General features: G+C 46.4%; 1 protein-coding gene across 1 annotated transcript in view; it reads left to right on the top strand.

Annotated features, from left to right (window-relative positions):
* Nucleotides 1-630: 630 nt before the first annotated feature.
* Nucleotides 631-14,773, top strand: part of DYNC1LI2 (dynein cytoplasmic 1 light intermediate chain 2) — a 25,567-nt gene continuing 11,424 nt past the window's right edge. Inside the window, exons 1-6 of the mRNA XM_074551036.1 lie at nucleotides 631-789; nucleotides 1,429-1,502; nucleotides 1,906-2,022; nucleotides 7,752-7,982; nucleotides 13,301-13,467; nucleotides 14,389-14,482. Coding sequence (XP_074407137.1) covers nucleotides 695-789; nucleotides 1,429-1,502; nucleotides 1,906-2,022; nucleotides 7,752-7,982; nucleotides 13,301-13,467; nucleotides 14,389-14,482 — 778 coding nt within the window. The 5' untranslated portion in view covers nucleotides 631-694. The remainder of the gene's footprint in view (nucleotides 790-1,428; nucleotides 1,503-1,905; nucleotides 2,023-7,751; nucleotides 7,983-13,300; nucleotides 13,468-14,388; nucleotides 14,483-14,773) is intronic.

Here is a 14,773-nt window from a genome sequence, read left to right as displayed (position 1 = left end):
TCAGCAACAATTTACACGGTGTGCACATCCAGATCTGCCCCGGCACTGCCGGCACCGCGGCTGCACTGGCGGGGCACGGCGGGGTGGGGACCGTGGCTGTGGAGAGGTGCCAGGGCAGGAACCGAAGATCAGGAGAAGGTACCTGAGCAAGTGCCAGGGAAGGTACCCGGGATATAGGAGGAGGTACATGAGCAGGTGCTGGGGTGCAGCGGGAGCTTCCCGAGCGGTGCCGGGGTACAGGAGGAGGCTCCCGAGCGGTGCTGGGTGCGGGAGGAGGTTGCGGAGCGGTGTCGGGGTGCGGGAGGAGGTTCTGTAGCGGTTCCCGAGCGGTGCCGGGTGCGGGAGGCGGTTCCGGAGCGGTGCCGGGTGCGGGAGGAGGTTCCCGAGCGGTTCCCGAGCGGTGCCGGGTGCGGGAGGCGGTTCCCGAGCGGGGCCGGGTGCGGGAGGCGGTTCCCGAGCGGTGCCGCTCCGCGGGCAGCAGGGGGCGCTGGCGGCCCCAGGACGGCGCGCGCAGGGCGGGCCGCGGCCGGGGCTGCCCGGGCACCGCCTGATCGCGGGGCGGGCGCGGCGCGCGCGGGGCTGGCGGGGCGGCCGCGGGGCGCGGGGGCCGGCGGGGCCGGCGGCGCGCGCGGGCGGGCGGGGCGGGGCGGGGTCCTCGCGGCCCGGTGAAGTCACTCTTTGTGGCGGCTCCAAGATGGCGCCGGTGCTGGCGGAGAAGAAGCTGCTGGGGCCGGACGGGCCCGGCGGGGCCGAGCTGCCCGGCGAGGAGGACGAGGGGCAGAACCTCTGGTGAGCGCCCGCGGCCGCCCGGGGCCTGCACGGCCGGGTGAGCCCCGGCTCCGCTGGGCTGAAGCGGAGCGCGGGCTCTCGGCCGGTCGGGGCCGCGCTTGGGTCCCGCGGGCGGCGGCGGCGGGGCCCGGGGACAGCGCCGGGGGGCCCGGGCGTGCGTGACGGGAACGCCGCGGGCCCAGGGACGGGAGTACGGGGATGACGCAGAGCGAGGCAGCGGGGCCCGGGACCGCAGCTCTGCGGGACGTCCGCGGGGCCGCCTCCGGCCAAGGCGATCTCGTGTGTTTTCGGCTTTTATTTCTAAAGAACGCTTACAAAAATACCTATCGTGGCAGAAGGCCCTATATCGAATACAGCAATCGATTGCGATGAGAGTTAGTTGGAAAGTAATGTTCTGCACTATTGCGGCCTCTTGCAAGGGAGGAGAACTTTAAATGTCCCTGCCCGTGGTTTAGAAATCACAGAAGCTCTTGTGTGGAAGGTGGCACACTTGCGGTGCTGCAGAGCGCAGCTGTGGCTGTGACAGCCCCGCCGTGCCCAGCCCGCATGTGCCGGCGGTGGGTGCGGATGTGCTGAGCTCACTGTGCTGTCACCGCTCCGGGCCGCGCTAACGCCGCCGCTCTGCTGCTGCTTCCCCAGGTCCTCTATCCTCAGCGAAGTCTCCACACGCTCCAGATCTAAATTGCCATCGGGCAAGAATATCCTTGTTTTTGGTAAGTTTGGGTGTTGGTTTGTTGCTTTTTTATTTATAGAAACAAAGTGTATTCCAAACACCGATTATTGCAAACTGGCACATGGGGTCGTTACAGTTGGGTTATGTAATTTGATTTGTGGTCTTGTCTTGTGCCTATGGATCTGCTTTCTCTTTGATTTCCACTGTTAAATAGATAGCCTATTTTAAGTAAAAATAGAGAATAAGATGGTTCTTCATTCTTATTGTTCTGGTGTATGCCACTGGATTTAGCTGAAACACTTGAAGGAGAACAGCAGATAACTGTGATTCAGAAGTGTGCAAGGATGCTTCTCATTAATTAAGCAAGTTGTGAAAAAATCTTTTCTGTGAAGTCAAATGTAATTCTGAAGGTGTCTTTTTTTCCTCTACAAACTTACTGGCAGGTGATGATGGTTCAGGCAAAACCACACTCATGGCTAAAATACAGGGAGCAGAGCATGGCAAGAAAGGAAGAGGACTGGAATACTTGTATTTGAATATTCACGATGAAGATAGAGATGGTAAGTTTGTTTCAAATGCAATCTCTTTAATGAAGTGGCTGCCATGCTGTTTTAATAATTGTGCTTTGATGAGTGTGTTCTGGGCTACGCCCCGGTGGCTGGTTCAGCTGGTGGTGCTGGGAGTTTTGGAGCTGTGTCCATTTGTGTGGAGGGAAAGGTTTTTCAGTGCCTGCCTGGGGCAGGGCAGCTCCGGGATCCCTGCTGGCCTAGGGGAGATCCCTTGGCTGGTGGTGACTTTGTAGCAGCTGCTGTGGCTTTGCTGTGGCTACTGTGTGACTAGAGAAACAGAGGGATACATCCCTGAGAACTTCTTGCTCAGCGGGGATTTCTGGGCGCAGGGTGTTTCTCATCGGGCTGTGTGTGGAATTTTGGTTAGCTAGCAGATGTTTTGCTCTAGTTGACTGAGAACTTAAAGTCAGAATAAGCGTTTACTTTTCTCAAGCTGGAGCTGATCTCTTTGCTCTTTGCCCCTTGTCTTTTTGTTGCTGATCTCTTGTCTCTCTGCTGTATGGAGGGAGATTATGCCAAGGGACCATTTAAAAGCAGGCCTCGTGATCACATTACTCATATTTTTGAGGAGGCTGGGGACAGGAGGAGATGAGGAGTGAGTTCTTTATCTTTGCTCCTAAATGTGCTTCTCCTGATCTCGTTTTGGGCAAGCTGCTAGGCCTCCTTGGGTTGGATTGTCTTTAAAAATGGAGAATGGAATGTCATTCTCCCTATTCATGACTTCCTTCAGAGCTCAGCAGAGGGAAGCAGTGGTGGTGGTTCATGCCTGTCCCTGGGAACAAGTAGGAAGATCCTATAATGGTATTTTGGAACTGGAGATGCACTGAAGGCTTGCAGGAGTGATTAAGTGCCATATGTGACTGGTTGTTATGGAGATGGGGCCTGCACTCACGTGGCAGGAACTCCCTTTGGATACTGTTAGGCACAATGAAAGGATGAGTGCATTGCCATATCTTCCAGGGGCCTCCTTGCAGTTCCTAAAAATCTTTTGGGCTGTCATTTAAAGTGCTTCTTCAGGTTCTGGCTGTAAGTGCTTTTCCACCGTGCAAAATCTGCTTTAGTTCTGCATAAACACTTCAGGGTGGAAAAAGCCCCTATGATTAGGAGGGCTGGGACAGCCTGTGTCATCAGGCCTCTGCAGCTTCAAAGGAGATGCTGTTACAAGCAGAAAAATGTTTGCTGTGCTATTTTCCCTGGTGTTATCTATCAAAGCTCAAGTGTATTCCTACACTGGAAGTATTTTGGGGCTATTCCTGAGTGGCTGAAAGTGATAAGTATTTGAAGTGATTAGGAGAGGCCTGTCATAAGAACTCAGGCAGCACTAGCAGGGAAAAAAGAGATCTTTTTGACTGACTACAGGCTCAGCTGGCCAATTCAGGTCTGCATGCATCCTCTAATGGGTGTGTTAGGAGCTAATAATACATGCCTTTTTCCTTTCTGTCTCATTAGTGTCATCCACAAGCAAAATAAATAGCAAAGTGGGTCAGGACCTCCCAGCAGGCAGAGATAACGCTCTTTCTTCTCTAGGACAGGTTTGGATTTGGTTTTTAAACTCTCTGTGTGCTTCAGATGAGTGTATGCTCATGTACAGATTGGGGAACAAAGGCTTTATAATTGATCCACAATTCTGGGAGCCATAAGGAACTCAGAGTATGCATTCAGGAGCTCAGGAGCAGATGGGTGGTTCTGAGGGTCTCTGCTTTTTGTTAGACTCCAACCTAGCCAAGATGAGATCAGAAGGATTTCCAGGGGTTCCAGGTCAACACTGGTAACTGAAACTCTGCAGTGGAGTGAGATGATCTCAGCTTCTTTCCCAGGTGATAGAAGATTTATTTGCTCTCTTATTCTTCTTCACTTCAGATAAGTTTATTCTGTCCAGGAGAAATATTTTCCTTGTAATGCTGAGTCATTCATTATCTACTTCCCACTTCCCCTAGGAAAGCTTAGGGAAAATCTTTGTTGTTTCCTATGCTGTGGTCTCCCCTCCCCATTCCTCTTCAAGGGATGTTTGAACCTGGCTGCTCCTACATCTAAAGTAGAATATTTCTGGATTGCTGGATGCAATCTTAGTTTACTGTTACTTTCATCCTTAAGATCAGCTCAGCAATTAAATTGTTCTTTTTGGTTTGTAGGAAAGTCCAGGAAGTATCTCTGCCCTGTGGCTCACAGAGGTGCCCATGGGTGGATTTCCATGTTCCCTGCTGGTTTCTTGGCAGCTGGAGGCACATGGGCACACAGTGCTCTGTCCAGCTGCTCCAGCTGTGCCAGGTATCACTGCTCAGGGTGACATGTGGGCTTTGCTTCCCAGGATGCTGCGAATACTGAGGATGCAGGGCTCAGGATACTGAGATTCCAAGTCTGCTACTGAATCTCTGTCTGAAAAGTCTCTTTCTTTTAAAATAAAGAGGTATCTAAAAAGATACCTTTTTATTTTATAGTTATATTTTATCACTATCCCAAATGCTGCCTAGGCCAAGGCATTTGCTCAGAAAGAGGTTTGAAGAGACCTGAGAAGCAATCCTGGGAGAGAGAGGATTCTCCTAAATCCCCAGCTGCATTATCCTTAGAGCATATGGCTGCTCCTGCATACATGGCACTGTGGTTCATGTGGATGAAAGCATTTATAGCACTGCCTGCAACCTCAGCTTTGAACATTAACTGATCCTGGAGCTCAGGCCCCAGAGCCCTCCATTAGTGGAATTTCTCAGGGAGTGTGGCAAATTTCAGTTTTTTGCCTGTCTTTATGATGAACAGATGGTTTTTGTCTCTACTGGTTAGTCTGCTTTTGAGGGCTGAGACTCTGAATTCATAGGAGGTAGAAGGGAAGCTGTGCACAGTTTTCCTAAAGGATCTGTGTTTCCAGAGTAGCTTTCAGAGGCCCCTGCAGGGCAGAGTTGCAGTGGGGATGTAGAGCAGAGCAGGGAGCCAGACTGCATGGCCTGCTCTGTGCTCTGTGTGTCAGCTGGAGCACCACAGGGACATTTCTCACCTGCCAGGCTGCAGATGCTCCTGTGCCCAGTGTGCAGGGAAGAGGAGCCATTCTGGGCTTGCATTCTTGCTTGTAACAAAACAAAGCAGTCTTGGGTTCTGCCTCAGGTTTGGACTGGCTTCAGCCATATCATATGCATATTCCAGCTGAACTGGTTGTTCCAGATTGAGCCAAGTCTTGCTGCTGCACTAGTTTCTAATGAGAAAAATAGTCTTTTTTTAAAATAGTTTTCTTGAAAGTTTTCTCCTTTTTTGCTTCTCTTCACAGCTTGAGCAAGGGATATGTAATTGCCACTGATATCTTTTGAGTAGATGCAGATGTAGTTGCAGTTCACAGAATCAACCATGTGCAATAAAATTCATCAAAGCTGGAAAATCTTTTTCAGGACTAAAGGGCCAATGGAATATTGACAGGATTTAGAGATGTGATTTTAGCAGCTTTTGTAATAGCCTGTGATAAGTTGCTCCTGCTTTCCCAACAGGACCTGGGAATTGTTTGCTCTGTTTTTGTATGTTGTGTCATGGCCAGTGAGAAGGGCCCAGTTAACATTCATGGCTAAGACCAAGCTTGATGTGGTGCTGACAAAGCTGAATTTACCACCAGGTCCTTGCCAAATTATGAGCACCCAGTGCTGTATTTTGATGTTTTAGCAAATGTGAATCACAAGACATTCCTCTGTCCTGTTGGAAAGGAGCAAAACCTTTCCTTTACATACAATGTTACTTTTTTTTTTGCTAGAGTACATTTTAATGTGAGTGCAAGGCCTCCTAGCAGATTGACTGTGAGTGGTAGTTCCACCTGTATTCTAATTCCAGTCTGCATTCCACACGTTAAGCAAAAATTAAATCCTTAAGGGGAACAAAGGAGCATAGCAAACAAAACAATTTTAACCTTAGATATTGGCTTTAAAACAAGACTAAGAAGCAATGAATTTGGATTTTATAATTTTTCTAACTTGCCCAGGTGTGAAAGTCTTTTCTGCAGAGTATTCCCCATAGGAGAATCCATCAGCACTGCAGAAAGCTGTAAACTTGCATAAAGTATGGATAGATTTGCATTAGGTTTTCAAAACTTCCCTTCATGCTCCAAGGAGACAGTTGTACATACACACAGTCCCTGTCTATTAATAACTGTTAGCTCATGGAAAGCTCACGGGGTTTTTATTTACTGGGAGGCTGCTGCTTTGGGGGTGTACACAGGATGTTTCCAGGATGCAGAGAGTCCTCCACAGATATTTCATTTGTGCATTTCTGAGCTCCACAGGGCTTACCCATCACTGTGGAGTGAATGGAGGGGTGCAGCTGGCAGTGAGAGGAGCTGTAAGTTCCCAGTGTGGTTGTTGGCCTGTTTGTGTGATGGCTGATGTTGGAATTTCTTAGCACAGCCCAACAGAACTTACAACAAATGCTAAACACAGACTGCCACATGCAGCACCTTGATGAGGTGCCTGAAACTGGGCTGCTCAGTAATTTTGTCCAAGGCCTGATTAAACAGGTAGGATGTATATATCTGTCATCTTTTCTTCCTCCAGATTTCTTAACCCAGCTTTTGTCTTTTTCTGCAGTCAAGAGGGGTGGATTCCTTCCCAGAATAAAGTTCTGATAGCCATAGTAACTGGATTTATTTTGTGCAGCTGAAAGATTCAGGACACAGAAGTACAGTGAGGCAGGGTAATTATGAAGCTCAGGAGCTGCTTTGAAAATCTGGGTTCTGCAGTGGCTGGTTTGCATATCTCTGTGTTTCAGAAATGACATATTGTGTATGTAGTGCAAGAGAGACTCACTGATCCCTCTGGATGGCTGTAGTAAAATAGGGAATACTTAGGGAGGGGTACTAAGAAGAATCTAGAAGATAGAAACAATGAAGTTGTTCCTCTTCAGCAGGAAGTCCTGAGGATAATGTTCTCTCTCTCCTTCCCTCTTTTTTTTTCTTTTTTTTTTTAATTTGGAAGAGTTTGTTGTTCATGCTACCTGGTACATCATTTCTGGAGGAAGCTTCTTTTTCAGTTCTTATACTCCTGCCAAGAATTCAGTTTTGGGGTAAAATGCCAGCTGACCCAGCTGATCCCCCTCTACTCTGCCTTGCATTCCAATGAAGCATCCTGCCACTATCAAAAACACTTGTGGAAGAAACACACAAGCTGCAATACCAGCTCATTTCCCCAGTGCCCATTTGGTCAGGAGCCTGCAGAAGGAGCTGGTGTTAAGTCAGTGTGAGTTAAGAGCAGGTGGCACAACCTTGTTGGGAAGCTGGGGAGTTCATCCTCTATTTGCTCCTCCCACTCCTGTGCTAGAAACTTAAGCTGCTTATTGCTGGTATCTTGTTTGCAGCTTATTTCTGCTGGGAAGTTTCTTGAGTGTGTGAAACCAGTTTGTGTGTGGGAGACACCAAGGGCAGCGTTCATCCCCTGCTGGGCTGGGGCCTTACACACACATCCCCTGTGCTCTGGGTTCACTGGGCTTGTTTCTGATGCAGGAATGTTGTGCAGCAATTAAAAACTGTCCTGAGTAAAAGCTCAAGAACAGAAATGATTTTTTTAAGGAAAATGTTCTGAACCCAGAAATGAAAGCATTTCTGCCTAACATAGGCATTTACACAGCAACCTGTCATAAATAAGCAGGCAGAGTGTGCTGGTAGCTGGATCTGCTCCTTCTGCTGAACACTGATGCTCCCACCTGGTCATTCCCAGCCCTGGCATCTGCTGCCTTCCAACTGTGCCTTTTCCTTTCAGATCACACTCGCTGCAATGTCTGGATCCTGGATGGAGACTTGTACCACAAAGGGCTGCTGAAGTTTGCTGTTTCTGCTGAATCCCTGCAAGACACCATCGTGGTCTTTGTTGCAGATATGTCTAGACCTTGGACTGTTATGGAGTCTTTACAGAAATGGGCCAGTGTCTTGCAAGAACACATTGATAAGATGAAAATTCCTCCAGAAGAGATGAGGCACATGGAGCAGAAGTGTAAGTCTTTGTGCATACATACATTGCTGTTGGTTTTTAATTAGCTCTCACAACATTTGATGGATTTCTTTGGGCCAGTGTTTTGAGAATGGGTTGGATAAAAATTACTCCTAAGTTGTCATTGCAATACTAATTCAATATACTGTGTTAGGCTTTAAAACCACTCTTCCAGTTTTGCTGCGCTGACAAAACATCAGGTGAATTATTGGTCTAGATCCTGGGCAATAATGAGATTTTAATAATTTAATTTTTAAAAAGGGCAATTAAAAAAAAAACTCAATAAAATGACAGATTCAGTTTTTAAATGATGGTGACAAAATTCAGTGATGAAGTGAGCTGTCTGCTTTGCTGTGATATCTCAGCCAGGTCCCATTCCCATACTGTGCTTGTCTTACAGAAAGTCTCTCTGCCCTCGTTTTTCTGGTGGCTCAGAACTGGTTCTGGTTTCTGTGAACCTGGTGCAGCTAATTGTGTCTCACTACAGCCATTCCTACCCTGTGACTTCAGGAATGTTGTATAAATTAACCTTCTTTCCTGGCATATCCATGGCAGGATGGAATCTAGCACTGGCAGGCAGTCATTGTTGCAGTATTGGATCCTGCAGTGCTTTCCTAAAGTAGCATTGAATGTTTCTTGAGATTTTTTTTTTCTGTTTTCACATTGAATTACTCCAAAATAAATGTCTTTAGTGGAAAAGACCTTAGCAACTTCCAGTTCTTTTAGATGAAGTAGATTCAGCCTGATCCTTTGTGCTTGCTGCTTTTGCTCCTGGTGGCTCTCTCTGCTGGAGTGTGGAACCCTTGCAAGGCTCCTGAGCTACCACAGGGAGCAGTGTGATCTGTGTGACCTGTGACCACTCAGGTGTATTTGTATAGCTGATAATCCTCTCTGAATGTTAAATATTGTGTTCCCAGAAGCCTTGTGCGTACAGCATACCAGCTGCAGTTTGGACTTCATGATTGAAACCACCCAGGTTTGATCATCAGGTTACATTTAAACAAGAAATAAAATATGAGAGGTTTTAGGGGAAAAAAAAGTGTCAGAGATTTTTGGAATGGGAAATGGAAAGGCAGTTCTAGTATCAAAATCCAACCCAATTTGCACGTTTGTGAGATGCTACAAATGTTATGGCAATCCAAATAAAGGGCGAGTTTGTGCACTTAAATTTTCCTTTTGGAAAGAGAAGCTTTTCAGCCTTCCCTTCAGAGTGCACTCTGTGAAGGAGCTATGGCACAGCTTGAGTGCCCTGTCTGAGGAACTTAGAAGGCTTTCTAATAGTGGTATGTTAGATAGAGAATTCTAAAGTATCATAGAAACTCCTGGTTTGTTCTGAGCTCTGCTGGAGCCAAGGGAAGAGGAGATGGGAGAGGGGCTGAGTTCCCCCTTGCCTGGCTCCAGTGCCATCCCCTGGCTCAGCTGTGCCACACAGGGCCTTGGTGGCTTCAAATTTCCATCTCCTATTCTCAGGCCTTGTGCTGGACCCTTGTGTCACCTGGACACATCTCTGGCTTCTGGTAGACTGTCCCTGGGGCCAGCTCTGTGCTCAGAACCTTGGCCACCATGTCCTGTAATTCCCTCAGCAGCCCCTCCTGAGGAAAGGCCCTGGTAACTGTGCCAGGGTACTGCACACATGCCTGGTGACTGCCTTGGCACTGCTGCCCCTCCTGAAGCTGCACAGCAAAGCTCTCCTTGCTGAAATCCTGCTGCCTGTGCCTCCTGGGGTAGGCTGCCACGTAGAAAATGAAGTCACTGGCTTGCAACAGCTCAAATATGTGAAAACCAGGATAATGAAGTTGACATGAGGGCAGTTGAAACATAGAAATGGAGTGCAGAGTGATGGGATGTGCTAAATTTAAGCCCCCTGCAGCATAAGACCCCCTGACTTCTCTGGCAGAGGATTCCCTTACTCCTGCTCCTCCATCCCCAGCTGAATGTCCCCAGTGCTTTCCCTGGCTGTCACACTCAGCACCAGGAACCCTGGGGAAACACTGCCCACTCCTGCCCCACTGGCTGCAAGTGCTGCCAGGCTGTTCCTTCTGCATTGCTCAGGTCCTCAGAGTTTGCAGAGATGCCTTTGTTAGCTCACCCTTGGCAGTGCAGTTGGGCTTTGGTGCTTGTCTCTGCTGGGAGGCCTTTCTGCACCCAGCCCTTGCTCCTGGGCTTGCTGGTTGACATTCTGACTCGTGAGAAGCTTCCCTTTGGAGTTAAAGAGCTTCCAGAGTGGGCAGCAGGACACACATGGAGGCCAAGGGATGCACCCAGAGCATTGCCTGCCTGCACTCACTCCATCTCTGAGCTCCTTCTACTCCTTGCCAATACCTTGGCTAAGGTGGACTCAGGTACATAATGTCAGCTATGTCCATTTAATTCAGGCTCAATTCTGATAATTCATTCTTCGAGTAATTATTTCAGGGATGTTGCCTCCCTTTTTAAGACAGCAGAGCAGATAAGGTGGCTGTCAGCAATCGAGAACTGCAGAAAAGAGGTGTACTGGTAAAATGGCAATTATACCAATGACCTCTGGGGTGTTTGAAGCTAAAGAATTGAAACAAAATAACATGTTTTTGCAAATTGTGTACTGTCCCATTCAAGCTGAATTAGTTTTAGATTGTCTACCTTTTTGCTTTTCTGATTTGACATGGAGCTTAAAGATTTCTTAAGCTAAAAGATTTTTAAAGAATAGTTTATCCCGGTATCTTTTGTCGAGAATTTTTTTTCACAAGACTAAAATTTTTAATGATCAGTAAAGATAGAGCACAAAAAAAGCTAAAAGTGATTGTGAAACTTTGAAGAGTGTAAATATGGAATGATTTTCTCAGAAAAACATTCTTCCTTTTTCTCATTTTGCCGTTCAGGGCCTTTGGGATTTATCCATTAAGTTGGAGTGTTTGCCTGCATTTCCACATTGCAGTTTAAGAGCACTCCAAGCCTGAGCAGATTACTGTTGCTGGAACAACCAAAGCTAATAATTGTGGATTGCTGTCTCAGTGGTGCTTCTAGTCAATGCATGTCCTGGGTGATGCAGCACTTTTTGGTGGAGCTACCTTGCAGTGCCTTGTGTGAAAATCAGCAACATAAGTGTGCTGGAACCTTGCTTTCATTTGTTGTGTCAATGCCAAACTCCAAAGAGCCACAAGTTTGGTACATGAATGAGCACTCTGTAGTGGATGTGGGATTTCAATGGCACATCATCACCTGGTGAGAATTTTATTAACGAAATAGGCCATTCTGAGAACTCCACCTTAGTGATGGGTGGCAGAATTTTACAGATTTCCAGAGGAACTGTTGTTTTTCTGTCTTCCTATTTTATGTGCATCATCTTGGGGGTATTTCCTGTTGAAAAACCTTAAACTAAAGTAATTTTCACTATTTCTTAATAAAGAAAATAGTTGTTTTCCATACTATATAGAAGAGGATTCCTCTGTTAGAACTATGGGGAGGAGCTAATATTCATAGCTCATTAGAAAAAAAGGAAAAACAAAAGATGTTGCATTTGCTCTTACTTACATTTCTAAAATTTTTACAGCATCTTGTGTTTTCTCATGTTGTTGACTGTTTCTCTTTTTGGGAGAGTTCTTTTTTCCCCAAATATGAAGGGGTTTATGCTCAGTAAAGAAAAGATTATTTTGCTTTGATATGAACAAAACCCAGGAAAGGAATCCTGTCTGATTATAATGCTGTGGTAAATTGAGAGCTGTATTGTCAAATAGTCTTTTCTGTTTAAGTCAGAGAGACTAATCTGAACTGCTCTAATACACTTGGCCTCAAAAATAAATAGTAATGGGAAAGCTAATAAAGGAAAGTGGCACTTCAAAAAACTCCCTTTGTTTTTAAATGCTTCTCTTCTGGTGAGATAATAAACATGTGGAATGTGCAGAATGTGTGATAGAATTTTTGACTAAGAAGCAGTCCTGAAGACAGCATCCTTTGGAGCGCTGCTGTTTCTCCTCCACAAGAAGGCACTGTCTCCCCATGTTAAAAGGAACTGCATTTCATTTTCATTTGTTTGTGTTTCCTTGCACCCTGGCATATATTGAATTGGTGATTGGAAGTCTTATGGTCTATATTTAGTTTGGAGTTTTTAGGCTTTTCTCTGGAAGGGACTTCCACAAGAATCACACAATTTTATATTTCAGCTAAGCATTGTAGATTGTGCAGCTTTAAACAGAAGAGTTTTCTGATTTGTTCTTCCTTCCACACACCCATGCCATTGCAGGAGTGGTTCCTGTTTGGAAAGGTACCATGACTTCTTTTTGCAGGGCTTGTATAAGAAGCTTCCCTGAGGTTTTACCACTTCCTAAAGCTCAGGAGGCTCATTGCAGTTCCTTCCCTGGTACAGGGGGTGCTCTGAGCAGCCTCCCTGTGTGGCTGGGCTGGAGATTGGTGGCTTTTCTAAGGAGTTTTCCTGACTGCCCCTGCAGTCACTCTGCTCCCACTGTTTCTGAAATGGAGCCCTTGTGGGAGCAGATCATGGAGTTTGCTTGGCTCTTTCCTGAGGGTTCCTTATGGCTGAGTGAGGAGGGGGAGAGCCCAGGGCCTCGGGACAGTGAGTGCCTGGAGCAGCCACATCCAGGACACAGATTTAGCTGGTCTGTGGCTTTGGTCTTGAATAAAATACATTCAAGTGTAGATTGCAGCCCACATTTGATAAGGCATGTGTGAGTTCACAGAGCATTTCCAAAATTACCTTAATACTATTGCCATAAATACTGTTGCAATATAATCAAACTACTAATACATAGAAAGCATCGAGTTTCCTCTGGACCCCACTGTAGTTTTCCAGAATGCAGCTGAGTCTCTTCAGGTAGCCTGCAGATGCTCTTGAGTCTGTGTTTATGCAGATAGGTTTTATATTTGTAGCACTGGATGCCTGCAACAGAAATGTAGAGTAATAGGAGCTAAAGTTCATAAGGAAAAGTGGCTGTTTCAGGTTGGTGTTTTCTATGTACATTTATATTTTCACCATGCCTTCTTCCACAATAGGTATAAATTGCAGGGTATAGGCTGTGTTGCTATAAAACCACATTTGTTTCCTGTTGTCAACTGCCCTATAATGAAATGTTCAGGAATATGCATTTTTGCAAATAATTGTAATTATTTATAATGACTCCAGATCCCACTTGATTTAGCTTCCTGTAAGTTTTGGTGGAGGAGTATTGTGCTGTTGGAAAGGGCAACAAGGCTGAACTTGCATTCAGTTCTCATGTAGTATAAAAATTTAAAAGACCCCTTAAGATTTCTAGTTAGTTGTAGATTAATTGTGGTTTAAAAAGAGCTAGTTCCTTTGTTGCAGCCTAAGAATCTCTCTCTTTTAATAGTTATCAAGGAGTTTCAGGAGTATGTAGAACCTGAAGAAGGTTACCAAGGATCACCACAGAGGAGAGGCCCCTCGTCTGGCCAGGAGGACGAGCACGTGTCCCTTCCCTTGGGAGACAACGTGCTGACTCGCAACCTGGGCATTCCTGTGCTCGTGGTGTGTACTAAGGTGAGGCTCTGCTTCTCTTGGCTTTCACTGCTCCTCTGTGAAAGGCATGCCTTCTGCAGACAGGCAGAAGGAATTCTGGATTAACCGTGGAGGATTTGTTCTACAAGTGAGCTTCTGCCATTGACATCAATTTTTATTTGGATGAATGTAATGGTTTAGGGCAAATTTGTTAAAGAATCTGCAAAGGAGGGCCCCTCCAGAAAGCAAAACCCACACGGCCTCCCCCCCCAACTGGTTCGGGAAGAATTCCTCGGAGAGAGGTGGAAAGAACCTGTTTATTTGACAGACACAGCACCCCCAGCACACAAAATGAACAATACCCAATGACACCGCTCTGAGAAAGATGGCAAAATCAGAAAGTCTCTGTCGGGGGTGGTTGCTCTGTTCTCAGTCCCTCCGGCGCTGGGCCAGCTGCTGCAGCCGAACCTTCGGTGTTCCCAGGTCCCAGTCCGGAGCAGGTTCGAGATGGTCACAGGAACAGGAGAGGAGAAACAGTCCAGGAAGCAATGTGGACTGTTTGGCTAAACTAACTAATAAGCAGAGGCAAAGCAGAGCAGAAGCAAGAGCAGAAAAGCAAGCCAGCCAAGCAGCAAGCTAAGCAAGAAGAGAGAAAAAACAGCCCGATGTACGCTCTCTCTGTGTCCCTGATAAGAGGAACCCAAACAAAACTTCCACTCTTCAGAGCCAGTCTTAAAGGCACAGAACAGAGGAATGGGGATACAAACATCATAATGTCACCCCAGGACAATGAAATAGTAATAACTTTATCAATTACATGTTAATTACTTTAGTGTTTGATTTATCAGTGCTATTTTAGAACCAGAGGCTCAAAGTAAATGTGATGGGAGTGTGTAAGATTAAGGAAGGTGTGCTGGGGTTAAATGCCTGAGTTTTTCTGCTTTGTTTTCCTGCCTCTGCCAGTGTGATGCAGTGAGTGTCCTGGAGAAGGAGCACGACTACAGGGAAGAACACTTTGACTTCATTCAGTCACACATCCGCAGATTCTGCTTACAGTGTATCCTTTTCTGTGCTGAGGAGATTGCCTCTAATCTGCAGGCAACAAGAGATGTTTTCATGTTGAATTGCACGGAACATTGATCCAAGAAATTGCTCTGCAAGATTGCTATTGGTATTTAGTTATTGGTTAGGGTATATGCTACACATACCTAACCTTAGGTAATGTATATAGTTTGTTTTTTTGAAAATGTTGGCAGATGTATAAAATACTTTATAGTTTTTAAGTTGTGCATGGGACTTTGGCCTTTTGTTCTTTTACAAAGGGTTTGCCTTACATTTTGTGAAGTGT

This window comes from Zonotrichia albicollis, chromosome 13, assembly GCF_047830755.1.
Source record: "Zonotrichia albicollis isolate bZonAlb1 chromosome 13, bZonAlb1.hap1, whole genome shotgun sequence".
Lineage (NCBI taxonomy): Eukaryota > Metazoa > Chordata > Aves > Passeriformes > Passerellidae > Zonotrichia > Zonotrichia albicollis.
This window is presented reverse-complemented; position numbering and strand designations above follow the sequence as displayed.